At 41.6% G+C, this 21,598-nt stretch overlaps 1 protein-coding gene across 1 annotated transcript; it reads left to right on the top strand.

Annotated features, from left to right (window-relative positions):
• The first annotated feature begins 359 nt into the window (after window positions 1-359).
• On the top strand, window positions 360-21,062 carry Dnajc25 (DnaJ heat shock protein family (Hsp40) member C25). The gene is made up of 4 exons (XM_004657008.2): window positions 360-698; window positions 14,246-14,398; window positions 17,243-17,713; window positions 19,833-21,062. Exons 1-4 carry the CDS (start codon window positions 360-362, stop codon window positions 19,953-19,955), a joined length of 1,086 nt encoding a protein of 361 aa, XP_004657065.2. The 3' UTR covers window positions 19,956-21,062.
• Window positions 21,063-21,598: the final 536 nt, after the last annotated feature.

Genomic DNA, 21,598 nt, shown 5'->3' on the forward strand with positions numbered 1-21,598 from the left:
GCCAGACTACCTACTGCAGCCGGTGGAGGCGCGAAGTCGAAAGGGTCGCGTGTGACAGTGGGTGCGCGCGCGGACGGCAGAGGCCGCGGTCGAGCACACCTCGGAAGGACACGTCTCACTTCCGCCCGAGAGCCGACCGAGCCTCAGGCAGGCCGACCAGCAACCGGAAGTGGGCCTCGGCTCAGGCGTCCTTCTCCCCTAGCAACGGGGGCGGAGGAAGTGGCGGCGGCGGCGGCCGCGCCCCGTGCGCCTGCGCAGAGGCGCCTGCTGCAGACGTGGACCGGGCCGGCGCTCGGTGAGCGGCGAGGAGCCGGGGAGCCGCCGAGGTGGCGGCGCTGGCGGCGGCGAGCGAGGCCGGGATGGCGGCGCCGCCGGCTGGGCGCGGGGGGCCCGCGGCGTGGGGCCGGCGGCGCTGGCTGCTGCTGGTGCTGCTGCTGCTGCTGCTGCTGCTGCTGGCGGCGCGGCCCGCGCGGGCCCTGGTGGACGGGCTGTACTGCGGCACGCGCGACTGCTACGAGGTGCTGGGCGTGAGCCGCTCGGCGGGCAAGGCGGACATCGCGCGGGCCTACCGCCAGCTGGCCCGCCGCTACCACCCCGACCGCTACCGGCCCGAGCCCGGCGACGGCGGCCCCGGGCGCACGCTGCGCCACGCCGAGGAGGCTTTCCTGCTCGTGGCCACCGCCTACGAGACGCTGAAGGTGAGGCCTCGCGGGCGCGCGCCGCGGGAAGCGGGTGGCCGCCCCCGGGTCTTCGGTGACCCCGGCCGCCCCGGGCGGCCGGCGCCGCCACCTCCAGAGGAGGCCCACGGTTCCCACGTGGCCTCGGGAGCACGCCTGCCGGGACGGGCCCGTCCTCTTTGGGGACATTGTTATGCGGAATTGTGGACCTTTTTTTTTTTTTTTTTTTTTTTGGTTTTGTTGTTAAATTTCGTGAAAACATTGTGATAACTTACTGAGTATACTTGCATCACGGATAGGAAGGAGAAAAGGTCCCGAACACTGAGTGACACTGTGGTCGTACCCTTTTGAAATAACGGGAACTTGGTTTGTATTGATGGTGTTAATGGTGACAGTTTAGCGCAGGGATAAAAAAGTAGGAGGTCGATGCCCCAAAACCCAGAACGCATAAAGCGGTGCATGCATCTGAAGTTCTTATGTAGTGACAGGAGGCCCCGGCACACCCATCCTCTCTCTCTCCGTGCAAGTAAATACAGGTATTTTAAAAAATCAACACCTAAAAGCTAGATAAAGAACAGTTAATAGCCAGTGAGAAAACTGGATGTTTGAGTCTTGGCCCAGACGCTCTCCAGTGACCTTGGTTAGCTGTGTTCTCCATATCTACAATTAAGCCATAATTATTTCTCACAAGGTTATCATTATGGGGATTTCATAAATGAGAGTCCCTTTGTGTAGGGCCCCATAAATGGGTGTCTAATGATTTGGGGTAGAAGACTGAGAATTTCTAGTAGAAAATGTTTTTTGGGATGTGTGTTTAGGCACTTGACAAAGATTTTGTTGTGTCCTATGGGGATAGGGAGGTTTAGCTCAAGATTGTTTTTGTCTGTGTCTGCAGAAATCACTACTTTTAAGTCATACTTGATGGAGGTATTACTGCTCTAAGAGCCTTACCATGTTAATGCAACAACTGTAGTTGTATTTCATTCTTAGTTTTTTTTTTTTTTTTGAGACAGAGTTTTCCAGACTTTAATGACTACTTTGAGTGGAGATACTATGATTTATTTAACCATAGATTGTTATTCCAGATTAGTTTTACAGAGCTGAAAGTACTGAGTCAAGGAGTATACTCTTCCTTCATACTTTCCCAGAGTAATTTGGTGGCATAAAATGAGTGTGCTTCACTCACTAAATTCTCAGTAGCATTATGATGTGTGTGTGTGTGTTTCCAGGAGGTAGGGTCTCTGTCTAGACCAGGTTGGCCTGGAACTCACTCAGTAGCCCCAGGCTGGCCTTGAACTCACAATGATCTTTCTAGCTCAGCCTCCCTGATATGTCACCACTGGCTACATGATTTTTATTGGCTATTAAATGAGGTATGAGTTGGGAGCTGAGGATGTGTTGGAACTAGAGGGCTTGGTTACCCATTATTTCGGGTAAATAAAGAGTGGTTTCAGAAAATAGGAAAGAACTGTCTCCATCCAGGGTGGCTCAAACTATGAAGCCCCCCAACTTTTTTTGCAGAGGAAAGAGTAGTCCAGACAGTCAGCCTGTTGTGGGTGATGTTCCAAAGCCCTGGTGGTGCCCAAGGGAGCTCTGCTGAGGTGGAGAACTTCCAGAAGAGAGGGCTGCAGAAATGTTGGCAACTGACACTTTCTGGGTTTTGTGGGGTGGAGATGGGGAGATCAGGCAGGGGAATGTAAGCATGCTCTTAAAAACTTGGAGAACAAATGCCAGGGCTATAGTATAGAAATAGTGTCATTAGATACTTTTTTTTACTGGGAGGATCCTAAGATTCAAACTAATACTACCGTTTTCTTGAGAAGACCTTTTCAAAAGACTGGTCTGTTGGATGTGTATGGTTGCTTCTAAAGGTTTCTATCCCTAAGGTCTAGAGCTGAGTAATCAGCTAATAAAAAGCCAGATAAAATAATTTGTCCACTCAAGGACATTTAAATACTAGTTAAAAATTAGGTACTTAAAAACTAGTATATCCAGAAAAGGTAGCATTTTACTTGATTATGACAGGATATTTGTGGTAGCTCCAATACAAAGAACTACATCAGGGGATTAGAAATGAAGTGGTTTGGTGGAATAACCAGGGGACTGCTCTTCTATTCCCAATGCCCTTGTTGTACTACTGGTAAGGATGGATGTTATGTGTGAGAGAAGAGGTGTCAGGAGATAGCTTGGACCTTTGCCAATGATACCCAGCAGAACTCTGAAAAGAGATAACATAGATTGAGCATCCAACATAAGCATCTTCAGGATGTTTTCCTCATTGTACTTGACCTCATCTGGAATAAGGAACAGGTGTTTTTTTTTTTTTTGGTTTTTTGAGGTAGGGTCTCACTGTAGCCCATGCTGACCTGGAATTCACTCTGTATTCTCAGGGTGGCGATCCTCCTACCTCTTTCTCCTGAGTGCTGGGATTAAAGGCGTGCACCACCATACCTGGCTACGGGAACAGGCTTTTGGATGCTGTCTGTGGGAATAGTTGTTAAAGAAACACATGGCCTGATTTTTATGTCTATTATAATGTAGAATTATTTGGAAATTGCCAGAGTAGACACCATTTCTGCATAATGCAAAGCTTTAGTGGACCTGGGGCCATCCAATTTGGAGGGCCTTCTATCTTCTAGATCATCTCATTGAGCAACCACTGTTTTGCTTGTATTACATGCTTAGTCCAGAGCAAGAACTTGTGAGGGATAAGAGGTCTAAATAGATTTTGTCAAGTGCTGGCCCGGTAGAATGATGGGATAGAAATGCCAAGGAGTTTCTTTCTGAATGTTAGTAATACACATTAATATGGGAACTGTATTTGTGTAAGACATCAGGGATTTGTGATTCTTAGGTTGTTTTGGTAAATTCTCTTTTGAGAGAGAGATTTAAATAAATATTTATTTGTGAGAGAGAAAGAGAACGGGCATGCCAGGGCTTCCAGCCACTGCAGATGAACTCCAGATGCCCCCTTGTGCATCTGGTTTACATGTGTCCTGGAGAGAGAGAGATTGAGAGAGATTGATTTTAAGTATAGTTGGTGGAACAAGAAGGTTAGACACTTGGTCATTATTATTTTAGCAACAAAAGATTCTGCCTGTGCATGTAGAAATTGGAATAAAAGCAGAAAAAGAAGGATGAGTTATGATGGAAGGCAAAGACGCTGGCCAGATGCTTATGTAAAGTAATGCTTAGTTCACATTGCTAAGTAATGTATAATTCCAAGTTGCAACAAGACTCCACACCATTATGATTTTACTCACTGCTGTATAAGTTAGGCATTACAATAATGTTTTGCTTATTTGACTGTTGGGGATTGAGGACAATGGACTTTGGAAGTAAACAGACTCACTTGTTTTGTCAACCGTGGATTTCATAAGGTGGATACTCTAGTCCCACTCTGTTATGTGGCTATAGCACTTATCACACTGCACTGTATATATTGAGTGCCCTCCCCCTTAACACTAAGCCATGCTCCTTGTTATGTGTATATCCATAGCCTGAGCACAGTGTCTGGCACACCATAGAACAAATATTAACTAAACTCACATCTGGAGACAGATTCAGAAATAATGCAAATTGAAAGTGGATTTCTAGTGTGTTGATTTCATTGAGTGCAGCTTTGCTCAAATCTTAATTTTAAGGAGATAGAGATACATAAATTGGATAGCTATGAATAAAACATTTCTGCATGAGAGAAAAATTCCACTTCCATTTTAGCTGTTGTGAGAGTTTTTAAGTGAGAACAACAATCAGTTTTGAATGTAGAGAGAATGAGATGAGATGTACGAGGTACAAGAAGTCGTGTAGAAGTAAGGAGATACAGGATAGCCAGAAAGGTTGTGCTTAGAAAAACGGATGGTAGGAAATGGGAAATCATTTTGCAAGATCACAAGAGCATAGAATGGCAAGGAAATATTGCTGGCCTGCAGAATATCTGGTCAGGGGTGTGTAGAGAGCCTTCTGCTCTAGCTTTGTAAAGGCAGGCATCACAAGCACACAGTAGTTCCTTTTTGCCAGTCTGGTTGAGATGGCAGGACTTTAGCACTTAGGATTTGGCAAAAAAGGGCTGGGGCCGGTTCTGAGCTCCCTGTCCAGTTGTGAAACTGCTACTGTTGATTCTTCCACATATTCTGTTACTCAGCTCTTTCTCCAATCAGCATTAAATGGCCTAGGGCCTGGCGAGACCAAGGCAATCAAAGAGGCGTGGTTCTGACTTTAAGGGCACCCTCTGTCAGTCATTTATCTCACTGGAGATTTAATTAGATCTCACACATGTTAGGCAGGCAGATTACTACTGAGCAGTATCCCCAGCCCTTTCTTGGGTTTGGGTTGTTTTTCCAACAGTCTTATATACCAGGCTGGCCTCGAACTCCTGATCATCCTGCCTGTACCTTCCAAAAACTGGAATTACAGATGTATTCCATTGTATCTGTCTAACTCTTTTTATTTCAGTTTTACTTTTAATTTTCAGACAAGGTCTGTAAATTACTGAAGCTGACTTTGAACTCATTGAATAGCAGGCAGATCTTGAACCTTGTAATCATCCTCCTCTGTCTCCCAAATATTGAGGATTATAGGTTAGCTTGCAGAGGAAGCTTTTTTGGAGATTAGCAAAAAATGTACTCTTAGATCTGGAAGAAAAACATTGTTGAGAGCGAAGGGACATTTCTGATAGAAGAAAACTTGATTAACAGAACTGTGGAGTCATACGTATTCAATATTCCAGGAATACTTATATTTCTGCCCAGAATGCTTTGCTTTGGGGGAAAAGTTAACTGCACTTAATTAATGTTCCTGTTCTTTTTCAGTCATTCAGATTTTAATCAGCCATTCATAGTAATTGGGTATTAGTGGCCCTTTATGTCCATGGGTTCAGTATCCAGCCAACCTCAGGTGGAAAATATTTGAGAAGAAATCATGTCTGTATTGAACACTTACTTACAGACTCCTTCCCCTTTATCTTTATTTTCAAAATAATACAGTGTAACAACTATTTATATTGCATTTATATTGTATTAGGTAGTATTTAGGAAGGATAGGCATGGTTTTGTACAAATATGTCATTTTATATAAGAGATTTCAGTTCGGCATCTGAGAATTTTGCTATCTACAGTGGTCCTGGAACCAGTCTCCTGTGCATGGATGCAAGGATGAGTGTATTTATGAAACTTTCAGTATTATCTAAATCTCTTATCACAGTTGTGATGCTGATAGTTATATTAAGTAAATGTACATTGTAAACTGAAGATAGTTTTTTGTTGTTGTTGTTTTTTGTTTTGTTTTTTTGAGGTAGGGTTTCACTCTAGCCCAGGCTGACCTGGGATTTACTATGGAGTCTTGGTGGCCTCGAACTCACGGTGATCCTCCTACCTCTGCTGGGATTAAAGGTGTGTGCCACCACACCTGGCTTGAAGATAGTTTTTGTTTCATGTGCTTACTGTAATTGGTCATGACTACTTTAGAACCCTTGTAAGGGTTTTGAGGCCTTTCTTTGGTTAGTTGGAAGAAGTAACGTGTTTCATAGTAATTCTTCCCCATGGAACAGAAGGGTGTGGTATCATTGGTACCATATTTGCTCTATCTTGTAAAATTCATTTTTATGCTGATCCCTTAATTTCAGCCATTATTTCCTACTATGTCTGAGATTGATTTTATAATGTTATGGTTTTATGTGTTTAATGCTGGTGCTGACTACCTGAGATATGATGTAATTAGCAACTAGTTAGAGCTCTTGGTCAACCCCAAAACTACTGAGTTGATAAAATTCTAGCCAGGAACTGAGAAATTAACCACCACCCTGCCCCGCCCCGCCCTGCCAGCCCCCTACACTTCATTGCTTGAGATCCAATCCAGGATGTCATGCCTGCGAGGCAAGCACTCCACCACCGAGTGTACCTCCATCCCCCTGCCCTTGACATTGTAACTTAGCTTGTGCAGAGTTGTCATGAGTAGGTGGAATATTTATAACATTTATTGTGTTTCTTCATCGACTTTTTGGCATAGATCTACTTCTGATGTTAAGGAGGCTACTTCCAGAGAGACTCAAAACAAAGGAGGGATTAGATGGTGGGTGATACTTTTAAGCTTCATTCAGGAGTTGAACTGGATGCTTTGAGTAATCACCACAGGTTTAGGAAATGATGTATCAGAAAAAAGCTCAGAAAGCATGTTGAGAATGGGCTGGGGAGGGCAAGAAGGTATACTTGACTTAGCTCCTACTTTCCTAGTCTTTTAGAATCTCATCATCCCCCTTTTGAATCTCTGGGTTGAGCCTGATGTGGTGGCACACACCTTTAATACTTGAGAGGGTGAGGTAGGAGGATGGCCATGATTAAGGAGAGTTACAGGTCAGCCTAGGCTAGAGGGAGACCTTACCTCAGAAACAAACAAACAAAAATCCAGGATCTTTTTGACTAGTTCATTTAAACTCCTTTTGCTTAATTTCACTTCTTTTAAGCTATGCTTTTCACATTCTTTTTTTTAATGCCAGAGAGAGAGAGAATTGGTGCACCAGGGCCCCCAGCCACTGCAATTGAACTCCATATGCTTGCGCCCCCTTGTGCGCATGTGTGACTTTGCGTGCTTGCGTCACTGTGCATCTGGTTTACATGAGACCTGGAGGAGAGTTGGATGAGAGTCCTTAGGCTCTATAGGCAAGTGCCCTAACCGCTAAGCCATCTCTCTAGTCTGCTTTTCACATTCTTTATACTTGCTGCCTCACCTCCCTTTCATGCAAGCTCTTGTAGGCTGGTAAGTGTACCAGCATAAGTACTGGAACTGCTCTTTGTGTATTCTAATCTCCAGTCTGATGGAACTCATTTGATATTGTTGACCTCTAAGCTCTTCAAGGTGGCCTGCCTTGATTTCCTTGAAGCTCCTTCTGCTTTTCCTGTGCTCTAGCACACTTGCCCTCTTCTCCCTGTCCCTCTTTTCCCCCCCTTTCTCCTTTTATTTTTTTTTTTTATTATTAAGAATATATTTTGTATGGATGCATCATGTGTTGGTGCCATCTTTTCCCTCCTCCCTGCCCCCATTCTGCAGGGGTTCCTTCACAGTGGTGTTGCTGGTATTCCTCATGGGGCTGTGGTTTACTTGTGGGAGCAGCAGTCAGTTATTGGGTGGAGGCAGTGTCTGTGGGCATGACATCCAATCCTGTGGTTCTTACAATTTTTTCTGCTCCATCTTCTGCAAAATTCCCTGAGCCTTGGTGGGTGTGTTTTAAGTCTGCTTCAGTGATGAGCTCTTAGGAGCCTCTGGATTTCTGCTTTGGTATGTATAGAATATCCTCAGCATCAGTCTCCTTCACCTGGCCTGCTTGTCTGGCTCACCAAGGAAGCAACACTCTTGCTCCCCACTTCCTCTGTAGTTTTGTCTGGGCCTTCACTGAGGTGTGAGGGATGGTTTATCTCCTTGGGTCTTGCTACCATCTGAAAAAGAAAAACTGATTCTCCAACAGAGTTAAAGTCAGCATAGATTAAATTGGATAAGTGTTATTAATTTAGGGAGAGGTTTGATAGATGTAGCCCCACCTTTAGACAGTGACTAGTGGGAGCTTGACATTGGAGAGCATAATTCTTAATTTTTTTTTTTTTTTGAAGCAGTATTTCACTGTAGGCTAGGCTGACCTGGAACTCACTCTATAGCCCAGGGTAGACTTGTCCTACCTCAGCCTTGAGTGCTGGGACTAAAGGTGCACGCCATCACACGTGTCGCGTCTTTTCTTATTATTGACAGAGGCTTGCAAAATTGCCCAAGCTGGCTTCAAATTTGGCTCTCCTCTAGTCACAGCATCCCAAGCAGTTGGGATTTCAGGCCTTGCTGTTGTGCTTTGCTCCTTCTAGCCTTAGTTACAAGGTGATGATAATTGCATTCCACTGGATACAGTTTGCTTTTTATAATGCACCAGAAGTGCCTGCTGAAAATACATGCCTATATTCAGTGTAATTGTCCTGTGACTCTGAAACATTTCACTGTTGAATGTCAAACACAATAGTATTCTAAATTCTGTGACACAGTGTGTATGGCTTTCCATCCAAACTTCCTAAGTACTCTTAACTACCATATTGATTTCTCCAATGCTCCCACTTCACTGAATCCATTATGCTCATCAGTGCTTCTCCAACACTTGCTTCTGCTGGCAGTGAATTTCAGCATGTCTTACTTGCTTTTAGAGATGAGTGCTCATCTCTTACCTGCTCTTCTTGTGATTCCATTGTAGTGGACCTGGGCAAAGTTAGTCAACTTTGTTTCTTAGCACATCAAAATGTGCTTTTATTGCGTGCTAGATTCTTCTAGATGGGAGGGTTCTTAAGGACAAAATCTTGTCTTGTGTTTTTTTTTATCCTCCCTTAAGGCTGATGATGTCTTGCATTATCACTTGCTGAATAGAAAATAATGAAGATCTTTAAAGTTCCGGCAGCCAAAGAGATGAACTATTCTTCACTGAATCAGAGAAGCAGATTTGTTTCTGATGTTGAATTGGAGACATTTATCTTGCATTTAGAAAATGTCAGCACATAGTGGAAAGTAGGAGGAAGCAGAAAAACAGATGTGTCACTAGTACATAGTTAACCAAATCTTGAAGTTGATGAAACTTGATATAGAACAAGAAGTCATGGTAAGATAGTTGCACTAGTGACTGGTGAGCGAGGAACAAGGAAAGACATGCAGTTAATTTTCTTCCCTTCAACAGGATGTAGGTGGCCTGGAAAATCAAAGAAACAGAGGCTATATTTTTGAAGCATCATTTGTGTGTGTAATTATCTTAAAAAATAAAATGAATATACATTTAAGTCTGAATAAAATGTGATTACATTTTCATGTTATTGATTCCTGGCCTTTACCATCAGAAAATGGTTTCCTCATTCTATATAAGAAAACTTTTATGAAGATTGGCTGCACTATCTTACTATTGCAGTTTATGTTTACCGAGATTGAACAGTGCCTTATTTCTTTCAAGGGCAAGAACATGTTTTGCCTCTGGGGAGGGGGATGGTCATGCTCATAAGTGAAGGAAGGGTTCAGTGCTTGCTTTGCTTCTGGGTTTCCTCTTGTTCACTTTTGATCTAGATATTGGTGGTTATGTTCCAGTCCTCCTGCATATGCCCAAGAGGATTGGGAGTGGATGGACACCAGCAGAAGCACCATTTTTTCCTGTAGAGATAGAAACAAGGAGTTTATTGCCCTGCTTGTCAAGGCTCAGGACAGAGAGGAGGAAGAAACAAGTATAAAGGTTTTGATTTTGGAAAGAAGTTGGAATCCTGACCCTGAGACCTTAAGATCCACAGTATTGCTGAAAGAAAAAAAGTACTACCTTATTGAAAGGTAAGATATTAAACTATTTTAAGGTTCAAGCTATTTTAGCCACATGAGCATATTTTCATAAGCTATAGACTCTAGTAGTCATTTCTGTAAAGCTCAAGTTTTGTGACATAATTGTTGATCCAGCTTTGCTGGTGAGCTGGAGACCCATGTGGCCAGAGAAAGATGTCATTTACTGAATGCCAGGCACTGTGCTAGGTCCTGGGTATATGTACTGAATGCCAGGCACTGTGCCAGGTCCTGGGCATATGGAGATGAATAAGCTACCCACATACTTTCTAGAAATTCTCATTCAAGGAGAAGGAAGAAAAAAAAACCACCCTGATGATTGCAGTGTGATAAGTGCTATAATAAATAAGTACTCAATGTCATACGTGTCCCAGAGGGTAGGGGATGGTTGTTTGCTCCCTAGCATTACAAAAAGCTATCATTCCTATCTTTTAGGAGCTAATGAGATTGGAAGGGAGATGCTTCAAATTAGAGAGAATTGTATGTTCAAAGAAATAGATAAGAGGAAAGCATGTTGTATTGGAAGACCACACCAAATACCAGAAATTATTACCTGAATGCTTGTCATGGGCAAAAAAGAGGAGAGTGGTGAGATGGTGGTAGTTAGGCACATTTGGGCCAGTTGTGCAGGCCTTGTTACATGCCAGGGAGATCTTAACTTTGACCATAGGGAAACATTGGGAATAAAATATACAGACAAACTGGTGGGGTGCCTCATTTCTAAGATATGTTGGAGAAAAGAAAGTGGAATTACAGTAAGAATGTGCCTTAGCTCTCTAACTGGGTTCTCCAAAAGGAAGCTGGTCCTTCTTACTCTGCTTTTGGTATATTTAGTTCTTGGTGTTCTTGTGTCCTAGACTTTGTAGGTTACTAAAGAACAGAATTTTGGCTTTAGACTGTTGAAAACTCCTTTTACCAGTTTGTACCCACTTTGAATACCATTTATATTGTATGTACATCACTTCTCGGCCTTTTGGCTAAGATCAAGTGTATTGTATGTACACCTCAACTTAAAGATCATACTCATTATGAAAAAAAAACTGTAAGTCTTTAGGGAAAATTAAGTAAATTAAATATGTGATATAATTGGGAGCTGGCCAACTTTCTACTCTGTAATGATGACCAAAACATGGGCATAAATTTATGGTACCCCTCAAGAAAAGAAATTATTCTAAGAGAAGTCACACTTGATCCTGTGAGTGTTTAAGGTGTTAAGCAGTTTGAGAACTTATTAGTGTCTCTGAATAGAGCCCATGGGTTCTGTTTGCAGGAGAGAGAGAGAGTGTGTGCACGCGTGCAGACGTGGGATAGGTTCCGGGTTCTGTTTATAGGAGAGAGGGCGGACACAGGGATAGGCTTTGGGTTCTGTTTGCAGGAGAGAGGGCAGACATGGGGTAGGTTCCAGGTTCTGCTTACAGGAGAAAGGGCAGACATGGGGCAGGTTCTGGGTTCTGTTTACAGGAGAGAGGGCAGACATGGGGTAGGTTCTGGGTTCTGTTTATAGGAGAGAGGACGGACACGGGGATAGGTTCCAGGTTCTTTTTACAGGAGAGAGGGCAGACATGGGGTAGGTTCTGGGTTCTGTTTGCAGGAGAGAGGGCGGACACGGGGATAGGTTCTGGATTCTGTTTGCAGGAGAGAGGGCGGACACGGGGTAGGTTCCAGGTTCTGTTTTCAGGAGAGAGGGCAGACATGGGGTAGGTTCTGGGTAGGTTCCGGGTTCTGTTTGCAGGAGAGAGGGCGGACACGGGGATAGGTTCTGGGCTCTGTTTGCAGGAGAGAGGGCGGACACGGGGATAGGTTCCGGGTTCCGTTTGCAGGAGAGAGGACAGACACAGGAATAGGTTCCAGGTTCTGTTTATAGGAGAGAGGGTAGACACAGGGACAGGTTCCTTGTTCTGCTGCTGAGCTTTAGCTGACTTCCCTATTAGAAGAGGTCAGGATTTGATGAAGTCACTGAAGTAGAAAGAGTGAGAAGATGGTAGAAGGAATGTTTGAAGGAGGATGGTATCTGCATTCTATGGGATGTGACCCTCACTAAGAGAGGAGAACAAAGAAGAGAGAATAGTCTTGGTATATGTTGATGTTCACAAGTTTCAGTAATACTCAAGAGACCTTGCTATGTACTTTAGCCAGGGTAACCAGGCAAGCAAGGCAAAGGGTTGCATAGACATTGATACTAGAGGATTTCAGTTTTGGATTTACATGTGATCTGGTTGGAGCAAGAACAATCATGTTTGTAAAAATTCACTTCAAAGGGTTTCTGTCAAGATTTGAAGGTTGGGTAAGTCCAGAGTTGTAGGTCAAAAGCAGGGCGTTTGTAAAAAAAAAATTGCTAACAAAAAGCAAACAATAAAAAAATAAAAATATTTTTTAAAAAGGATGAAAGAAGGGAAACATTTTGAAAGAGATATGGTTTTAGTCCTCAGGACCATATGTGACCACTGTAAAAATTTACCCTTTTGGGGGGCTGGGGAGATGGCTCAGGTGTTTTGTCAAGTGCTTGTCATGCAAGTATGGGGGGCAGAGTTTGGATCCCTGGTTCCCAACTAAATGCAGGTATGGCAGCCTCTTACAGTTTTAGTGCTTGGGAGGCAGAGATGGGATCCCCTAGTCAAGCTTGTTAGTTAGACTAGCCGACTCATCAAGGCCTGGATTCAAGTGACAAACCCTGTCTTGGTAAATAGGGTAGAGAATGGTCAAGGAAGACAACCAGCACTAACACCAGCCTCCGGTCTCTGCATACACATACACACACTCAGATGATGCCTACATGTGAATATGTACACACATGCACATACATCACATATTCATGCATATGTAAACACGGGAAAAGGAGTTACCCTTTCCAGCTTAGAAGCTTTGGAATATGATGGCAACTGAGCAGATGGATACTGGATGGGTGGCACACAGCTGCCAGGGAAAATCCTTCCTGACAAAAGAGAACATAAGCAGTGAATCTGCAAACTGGATCAGCTGAGCCCACTCCTCCCATGTAACAGATCAGACGGTTCTCATTTTGGCCCTCCATGTAGTGCTGTGAAATAAACTTTAAAGATATTCGTACTTGGGCTGGGGAGATTGCTTAGTGGCTAAAAGCACTTGCTTTGCAAAACCTACCAGCCTGGCTTTGTTCAGTTCCCACATATCTTTGTAAAGCCAGATATACAAAGTTCAGTTCCCACACTTACTAATAAATACATCATAATGTATTTTAATAACTTCTGAACCAGGGTAGCTCAGTAAGAGACTGCCATTTATCTATTAGAAATTAGAATTGGAAAAGATTTTAAGAAATGTCTTATTTGTGAACATCCCAAGAATATTTTAGAATGCTGTGGTTCTTTGCAGAGTTCATATTATTAAGAAGGGCTAAACTGCCAGGCGTGGTGGTGCACGCCTTTAATCCTAGCACTTGGGAGGCAGAGGTAAGAGGATTGCCATGAGTTCAAGGCCATCCTGAGAATACATAGTGAATTCCAGGTCACCCTGGGCTAGAGTGAGACACTACCTTGGAAAAAATAAAAAGAAAAGGCTAAACTGGGCTGTGACACTACATTGAAATAATTAAGTGTTACATATTTGTAACATTTTGCACAATGTTTGTCACTTGATGTTCAGAACAACCATGTACAAATATCAAGGCAGATAGTGTTTCTCTTTTTAAAAGTGAAAGAGACTGAGGCTTAAAGAACTTTAATATTTTACACAAGGTCACAAAGCTCGACTTTGACTGTTCTTCTGTACTGACTAATGCCTTAGTGTTTCTTTGAGATGGGCATAACCTGGTTTGGTAGACACAGACAAGCTTCTGCGCCTTTTAGTGTCTTAACATTGCTTTCAATGGAAAGCTTTCTACACATTGTTGGAAACTGATCATAAACAAGAAAGAAGACCGGTTGTCTGTCAGCAGCTGCTGCGAAGGAGCCAGCAGACTTACAGCATTAAAGAGGCACAACTAACTGTCAGTGTTTGTGGTTTCCCTAGATAACTAATAATACTCAAGAATTAGGGAATATTTTTATCACTCTTATATTTTATGTTACAGCTCTAGAAACACATTTTTATGTGCCTTTGCAGAGTGTTGGAAGGTTTTTTTTTTAAAAACTTTTTGAGTATTTTAGTTCTTTTATTCAGAAAATCTTTTGTAACTATAAAGTTATATGTTTAACAGATTATAAGATGAGGCAGCTTAATGAAATATCCAGTGAAATGGCTGTGTTGTTGTTGTGCAGGATGAAGAAACCCGGAAAGATTATGACTACATGCTGGATCACCCAGAAGAGTACTACAGCCACTACTACCACTACTACAGCAGGCGCTTAGCCCCGAAGGTGGATGTTAGGGTGGTGATTTTAGTCACTGTGTGTGCCATTTCAGTGTTCCAGGTGTGTATCGATGGGCATGTGTATTTCTGTGTATCATCCTGTATTCACATTGCCTAGTGCCAGTATTAAATTTACGCTGTAAATACTGTTCTGTAAGAACTTTCTTCCAGTTGATCTTATTTTTTTACATTCGAAACATAATTTCAGCATCTGACAGTATCAGGTTGTATATATTCATATACATGATATTATATTATATAAGGAAAATTTCATGCAAGTATATATTGTATGATGAGCATATCTCCTCCCCATAACCCCTTAGTATTAGAATCTTTGTCAGGGAAATCTAAGAAACTGATGATGAAGCCAGGCATGGTGGTGCATGCGTTTAATCCCAGCACTTGGCAGGTAAGAGGTAGGAGGATTGCCATGAGTTCTCGGTCACCCTGAGATGACATAGTGAGACCCTACCTTGAAAAACAAAACAAAAAACAACAGCACAAAAAACAAAACAACAAAAAAAAAACAGACGCATTTCTTCTTATCTCATTTGCCATTAACAGCCAAATCATGTCATATACCTTTGTAAGACTTCTCAGTGATTTCCTGTAAACTGGAGAAAAGTAAGGACACCTTTATATGACCTAACTTATATTCCTAGTCCATTAATGCCAGTAATGCCTGCCTTCAGTATAACAACCCCAGACAACCCACACATTTCCAGTAGACCATGAAAGGTGCTACTGCTTAGTTTGTAAACAGGTTTTCAGGGTTAAAAGAGGTACTGAAGTTTTGTTTTTGTTTTTTTTTTAGTGAGATTTTAAAATAACACAGAACTTTAACTTTGGCCTTTAATGACTTGTTCTTATTATGATTCTGAAACTAATCACATCAGATGACTAGAATAAAACAGCTTGCAAGTTTAAAAATTATTTCTCCAGGATGATTCCCAGAAAAGAATTCCTACTGATCACTATGGGTAGCATATTTTATCAGCTCTTATAAAAAGAAATATTCCCCGGGCTGGAGAGATGGCTTAGCGGTTAAGCGCTTGCCTGTGAAGCCTAAGGACCCCGGTTCGAGGCTCGGTTCCTCAGGTCCCACGTTAGCCAGATGCACAAGGGGGCGCACGTGTCTGGAGTTCGTTTGCAGAGGCTGGAAGCTCTGGCGCGCCCATTCTCTCTCTCCCTCTATCTGTCTTTCTCTCTGTGTCTGTCGCTCTCAAATAAATAAATAAATAAACAAAAGAAATATTCCCCTCTCTCCTCCTTTCTCTTTACTTTTGCTATTTCTAATAGATGTTTACTATGGTAATAAGTGTGGGAACTGAAATGTAGGAGTATACTTTCTTAGGAGGCTTTTTCAGAAAATTAAATAGTTTATCATTGAATTTTTTATGAAGTAAGATAATATTATCTTGCCAAATAAGTAGAGTTAACACATAGTCAACTCTCAGTTCAGAATAGAGTAAGAATTCCTGTAGTATATTGTAGGTAGTGGAATATAGTTGCCTGGGATTCCACCTTGTAAACTACAACCAGTTTCTTGCTAGCTAGTTTCTGCTATTTAATGAGTGAGATTGATTTTTTACTTATTTAAAATTTTTTTTATTTAAATATTTATTTATTTAGTTAGTTGAGAGTGACAGAGCGAGAAAGGCAGAGAGAGAGAGAGGGAGGGAGAGAGAGAGAGAAAGAGAGAATGGGTACGCCAGGGCCTCCAGCCAATGCAAACAAACTCCAGATGCGTGCATCCCCTTGTGCATCTGGCTAACGTGGGTCCTGGGGAATTGAGCCTCGAACCGGGGTCCTTAGGCTTCACAGGCAAGTGCTTAACTGCTAAGCCATCTCTCCAGCCCGAGATTGATTTGAGGGGTCAGAGAGATGGTTCAGCAGTTAAAGGTGCTTTTCTGCAAAGCCTAGTGGCCTGGGTTTGATTCTCCAGTACCCTAGTAAAGCCAGATGTACAAAGTGGTACATGCATCTGGAGTTCATTTGCAGTGGCAGGAGGCTCTGGCATTCTCATACTCTTTCTGTGTCTTTCAAATATGTTAAAAAGTATTTTTTAATAAGCAAAATATTTGAGGTCACTGTTGCTATTGTCATTGGTGGTTTTATGAGGCAGGATCTTGGTGTATACTTAGTGTTGGTATTACAGGTAGGTCCTCCCACACCTTGTGGAGATCCTTATTATTATTATTATTATTTAAAATAATTTCAGGGCTGGAGGGATGGCTTAGCAGTTAAGGCATTTGCCTGTGAAGCCTAAAGACCCATGTTCCATTCCCCAGTACCCACATAAGCCAGCTGCACAAGGGAGCATGTGTGTCTGGAGTTCATTTGCAGTGACTAGAGGCCATGGTACACCCATTATCTCTGCCTGGCACCCCCAATGGATAAATAAATAAAAAATTTAAAAATAATAATTTTATTTATTTATTTGCAAGAAGAGAGGTAGAGGAGAGACAGACAGGCTTTATATGGCTACTGGGGAATTGAACTCCAGTCATTAGGCTCTGCAGTTAAGCACTGAAACCGCTGAGCTCTCTCTCCAGCTCAGACAGGATCCTTTTTTAAAAAAATTTATTTTTTTATGAGAGAGAGAGAGAGAGAGAGAATTGGTGTGCCATGGTCTCTAGCCACTGCAGTCAAACTCCAGGTGAGTGCACCACCTTGTGAATGTGTCACCTTGTGTGTCTGGCTTATGTGGGTACTGGGGAGTCGAACCTAGGTCCCTAGGCTTCACAGGCAAATGCCTTAATCACTAAGCCATCTCTCCAGCCCAGGATCCTTATTTTTAATTAGTTGGATTTCTTGGGTGCCGGTGTTTGTTCACAGGTCTCTTATTGCTTTAGATTAGATGAATTTTGATAGTAAACATGACTTATTTTCTTTAATATTCTAGTATTTCAGCTGGTGGAATAGCTACAATAAAGCAATCAACTACCTAGCCACAGTGCCCAAGTACCGTATCCAGGCAACAGAGATTGCCAAGCAGCAGGGACTGCTCAAAAAAGCCAAAGAAAAAGGAAGAAGCAAAAAGTCCAAAGAAGAAACTCGTGATGAGGAGGAGAACATCATCAAAAATATTATTAAAAGTAAAATAGATATAAAGGGAGGCTATCAGAAACCCCAGATACGGGATCTTCTCTTGTTTCAGATTATTTTAGCTCCTTTTCACCTGTGCTCATACGGAGCCTGGTACTGCCGGTGGATTTATAATTTTAACATCAAGGGCAAAGAATATGGGGAGGAAGAGAGACTATACATCATACGGAAGTCAATGAAGATGTCACAGTCTCAGTTTGATAGTCTAGAAGATCATCAGAAAGAGACATTTCTTAAACGAGAACTCTGGATAAAGGAGAATTATGAGGTGAGTGGTAGCTGCTGTGATTGTAGTGGCATCTTTGTTACTGGGGCACAATTCCATGTATAAAGTGTGATTAAATGTCTGAAATCCAGGCATTAAATAAATAATGAATATAGGCTTCAAAGTATGGCCATATTTGGTAATGAGACAATGAGTTTTGTAACCTAAGTTTGTCTTTTTTTTAAAATAGTTTTATTTATTTGTTTGGCGGGGGTGGGGGTGCGCCAGGGCCTCCAGCCACTGCAAACGAACTCCAGATGCGTGTTCCCCCTTGTGCATCTGGCTTACATGGATTCTTGGGAATCAAGCTGAGGTCCTTTGGCTTTATAGCCAAGTGCCTTAATTGTTAAGCCATCTCTCTAGCTCTCCCTAAGTTTGTTTTTTTGAAAGGTGAACTTTAAATACTTTGATCAGGTAATCCTTGTAACAGATTTCTGCAGTGGAATGACTTGTATATTTGCAAGGCTGTTACAACAACTTTCTGTTAATTATATTAACTAAAATTTGATCCTTGGGCTGGAGAGATGGCTTAGCAGTTAAAGCGCTTGCCTGCAAAGCCAAAGGACACAGGTTCCATTCCCCAGGACCCCTGTAAGCCAGATGCACAAGGGGGCACACACCTCTGGAGTTCATTTGCAGTGGCTGGAGGCCCTGGCACACCTATTTTCTCTCTCCCCTTCTACCTGCCTATTTTTCCCCGCCCCCCTCAAATAAATAAATAAAAATAAATTTTGGTCCTTTTCAAAATTTCTTCCAGCCACGTAAAGTCAGGAGGTCAAGTCTGGCTTGTAAACTATGTAAACCTAGCCACAAAGATTTCTGAGAGAAAGAGGGGACGAGGGGAAGGGAAAGTGGGAGGATGGATAAATAAGGGACGAAAATTTTGTTAAAATTATTTCAATGCTATTGAGCACAGAATCTTCTGTACATATTCTACCATATATGTATATATGTGAAAGGTTTTCTTTGTCTTGCTTTGAAAAGGCTTTTTTTTTTTTTTTTTTTGAGTTACTGTAATGCTTTAAGCTGCTCTGAGGGTTTTATTAAATACTATTTGGAAGTGATGTGCTACCTACTGACAGTGCTGAAGGGACTAGCTGTTTTGTTATCACAATATTATTCTAGGTTCTGGGTACAATTAATTGTCTAATGTATTAAATAAGAATAGCCCACACTGCAAACCTTCTTAAGAAATTTGAGGGCCTGAGGAGATGGGTCAGGTTAAAGGCACTAGCTTATAAAACCTGCCATCTCAGGTTCAGTTCACAAGCCAGTAGTACAAGCATCTGGTGTTCACTTCAGCAGTGGCAAGAAGTCCCAGACACATAAAGTAGACCAAGTTCAGTTCAGAAGTAAATGTATATTTTACGTCAATTTGTTCCTTGGCTAAGGTCAATAAGTCTGAAACTTATCAGTTAAATTTACAGTGTACACCATGTGAAAAATAGTGTTGATTCCTTAATATTGGACATCAGGTGTGGAGAGGAAATGCTAAGCTATTTAAGCTAGGCTTATGTATGATCCCAGGACAAGAATGTATTCCTAAGTTGTAGAAATTGGTGACAAAAAGCACTAGTTCAAGCTGGGCCTGGGCATGGTGCCTTATACTCCCAGAACTTGGGAGGCAGAGTCAGGAAGATTGAGAGTTTAAGGCAAGCTTTAGTTATAATAGCAAGTGTAAGGCCCTCTGGGTTACATTGCAAGACCCTGTCAACAACAAGGGCTGGAGGGATGGCTTAGTGGTTAAGGAATGTGCCTGCAAAGCAAAGTACCCAGGTTCAATTCCCCAGGACACACATAAGCCAAATGCACAAAGTGGTACATGCATCTGGAGTTTCTTTGTAGTACCTAGAGGCCCTGGCATGCCCATTTTCTCTATCTGCTTCTTTCTCTATCTCTTTCTCAAATAAATACAACAAAATCCCAGTTGTAGTTCTTAAGATTTTTTTCTCCAACACTGAATATTGAAATAATTTAGTATTTTTATTCAGAAGACAAGTTGATACATTCATTGGAAATGTCTATCTAAAGTTACATTCAAACACTGTAAAAGTACAATAAATAGAATGGCACATGTTTCTTTTTGCATTTTAAAGTCAGTTAATGTCATTTATACTTACAGGCCTACAAACAAGAACAAGAGGAAGAATTAAAGAAGAAGTTGGCAAATGACCCTAGGTGGAAGAGGTACAGGAGATGGATGAAGAATGAAGGGCCTGGACGGTTAACCTTTGTTGATGACTGAAGATTAATGGAATGCTACTATGCCAAACCTTAATTGTGATATTATTTTCATAACAGTTCTTTTAGAAGTATATCAGCTGCTCTCAGAAGTAACTAAAATTCCACACATATTTGATTAAACAGAATGATGTCGGAATTTCAACTTTCCCTCAAAACTTTACACATGAGACATTTATGTTTGTTCAGTTTTTATAATTTGTGGATTTTGTTAAAAGATTTGACATGTGAATTTATTAGTTGTCATTCAAAATTTTATATGTTTAGTTAAAAAAAATTTGAGAAAATTTATTAGATACCATTTAAAAGTTTTTGTGTGTTAAGTGTTTATTCTTCAAGAAAGCTTCCTTATTCTTTGTCATAGTGCTAGGTTTTTCTCCTTTATAGCCTTTATTTTCACAAAACACAAAAGACTTATCAACAGCACTTAATTCTATTACTGTGTCTTTCTGGACACATATTTCTGCAGCAGAATCATCCAGTTATCATACTATCTTCATTAGAGTCATCATAAGATCGAAATGTGTTCCAGATAATCTCTCTAGGAGAGTCTTATAGAATCTCTGTAATTCCCTCCCAGTCATTATCATGCTTTTAAGATCAGAAACTCTCCAGGAGAGTGAGTCTACCCTCATGTCCTTGTAGGATGTTCTTGATTACAGTCTCATTATAGGACTAAAACTGTATTCTCAAACATTTCTGCAGAAGGAGACCTTGTAAAAAGATTTTTCATACCACATTATTGCTGCTTTTTCTTGTTGTTTGGGATTATTTTCTGTTGTTTTTTGTTTGGAAAAAAAAATCACAGGGCAGGAATAGTATACTTGAAGTTAAAAAGTTGTTCATAGTTTATGAAGTCCTCAAGTGGTGAAAAATTCATTGTACACGAGAGTATTTACATGCATTTTAAACTAGAAATCAGATAAGCATGCTGTGTGCTAGTTTCTCAGCACTAAGGTATAAATATTTATACATGTGGAAGTGAAAATGAATGATACATTTGAATCAAGCATGATAGTGCACCGAAGTATCCATTCATGCTAGTGAATCAAGACTCCTGGTAAAGACTTACCCCACTGCTTCATATTAATAAAGTACTTGCAATATGTCATGTTTGTTGGTATGACATTTTAAAGATTAGCATATTGCCTTTGCAGTAAGAGATCAGTGTAGCAAGATTGTTGTAGCTGAAGTAAGTAAATTCTTTTTAAAACTTAGCTCAAATACATGACACACCCAGAGTTCAAGCCTTCCTGCTTTAGCCAGACTTGAGGTCATTTATTTAATCTGAGTTTCAGTTGCTTCTGCTACAAAGAGAATTTAACTAGACTATCACCATAGGGCTTTGTGCAGCTCTAGCAGTAAACTTTTAACACCCAGTCCTTGGAGATATAATTTTTTTGTTTTGTTTTTGTTTTTTTGAGAGAAGGTCCCACTCTAACCCAGGCTGACGGAAGTCACTCTGTAGTCTCAGGTACACCTTGAACTCGTGATCCTCCTACCTCAGCCTCCCAAGTGCTAGGATTAAAGGTATGCATCACCATGTCTGGCTTTTTAAAAATTAATTAATGTATTTATTTATTTATTTATTTGAAAATGACAAAGAGGCAGACAGAGAGAGAGAGAGAATGGGCGCCAGGGCATCTA

Source organism: Jaculus jaculus, chromosome 1 (genome assembly GCF_020740685.1).
Source record: "Jaculus jaculus isolate mJacJac1 chromosome 1, mJacJac1.mat.Y.cur, whole genome shotgun sequence".
Lineage (NCBI taxonomy): Eukaryota > Metazoa > Chordata > Mammalia > Rodentia > Dipodidae > Jaculus > Jaculus jaculus.

Coding starts and splice junctions, on each gene's coding strand:
- Dnajc25 (XM_004657008.2), top strand. CDS start 360: ATGGCGGCGCCGCCGGCTGGGCGCGGGGGGCCCGCGGCGTGGGGCCGG. Junction 699..14,245: donor CCGCCTACGAGACGCTGAAG/GTGAGGCCTCGC, acceptor GTTGTTGTGCAG/GATGAAGAAACCCGGAAAGA. Junction 14,399..17,242: donor GTGCCATTTCAGTGTTCCAG/GTGTGTATCGAT, acceptor TTAATATTCTAG/TATTTCAGCTGGTGGAATAG.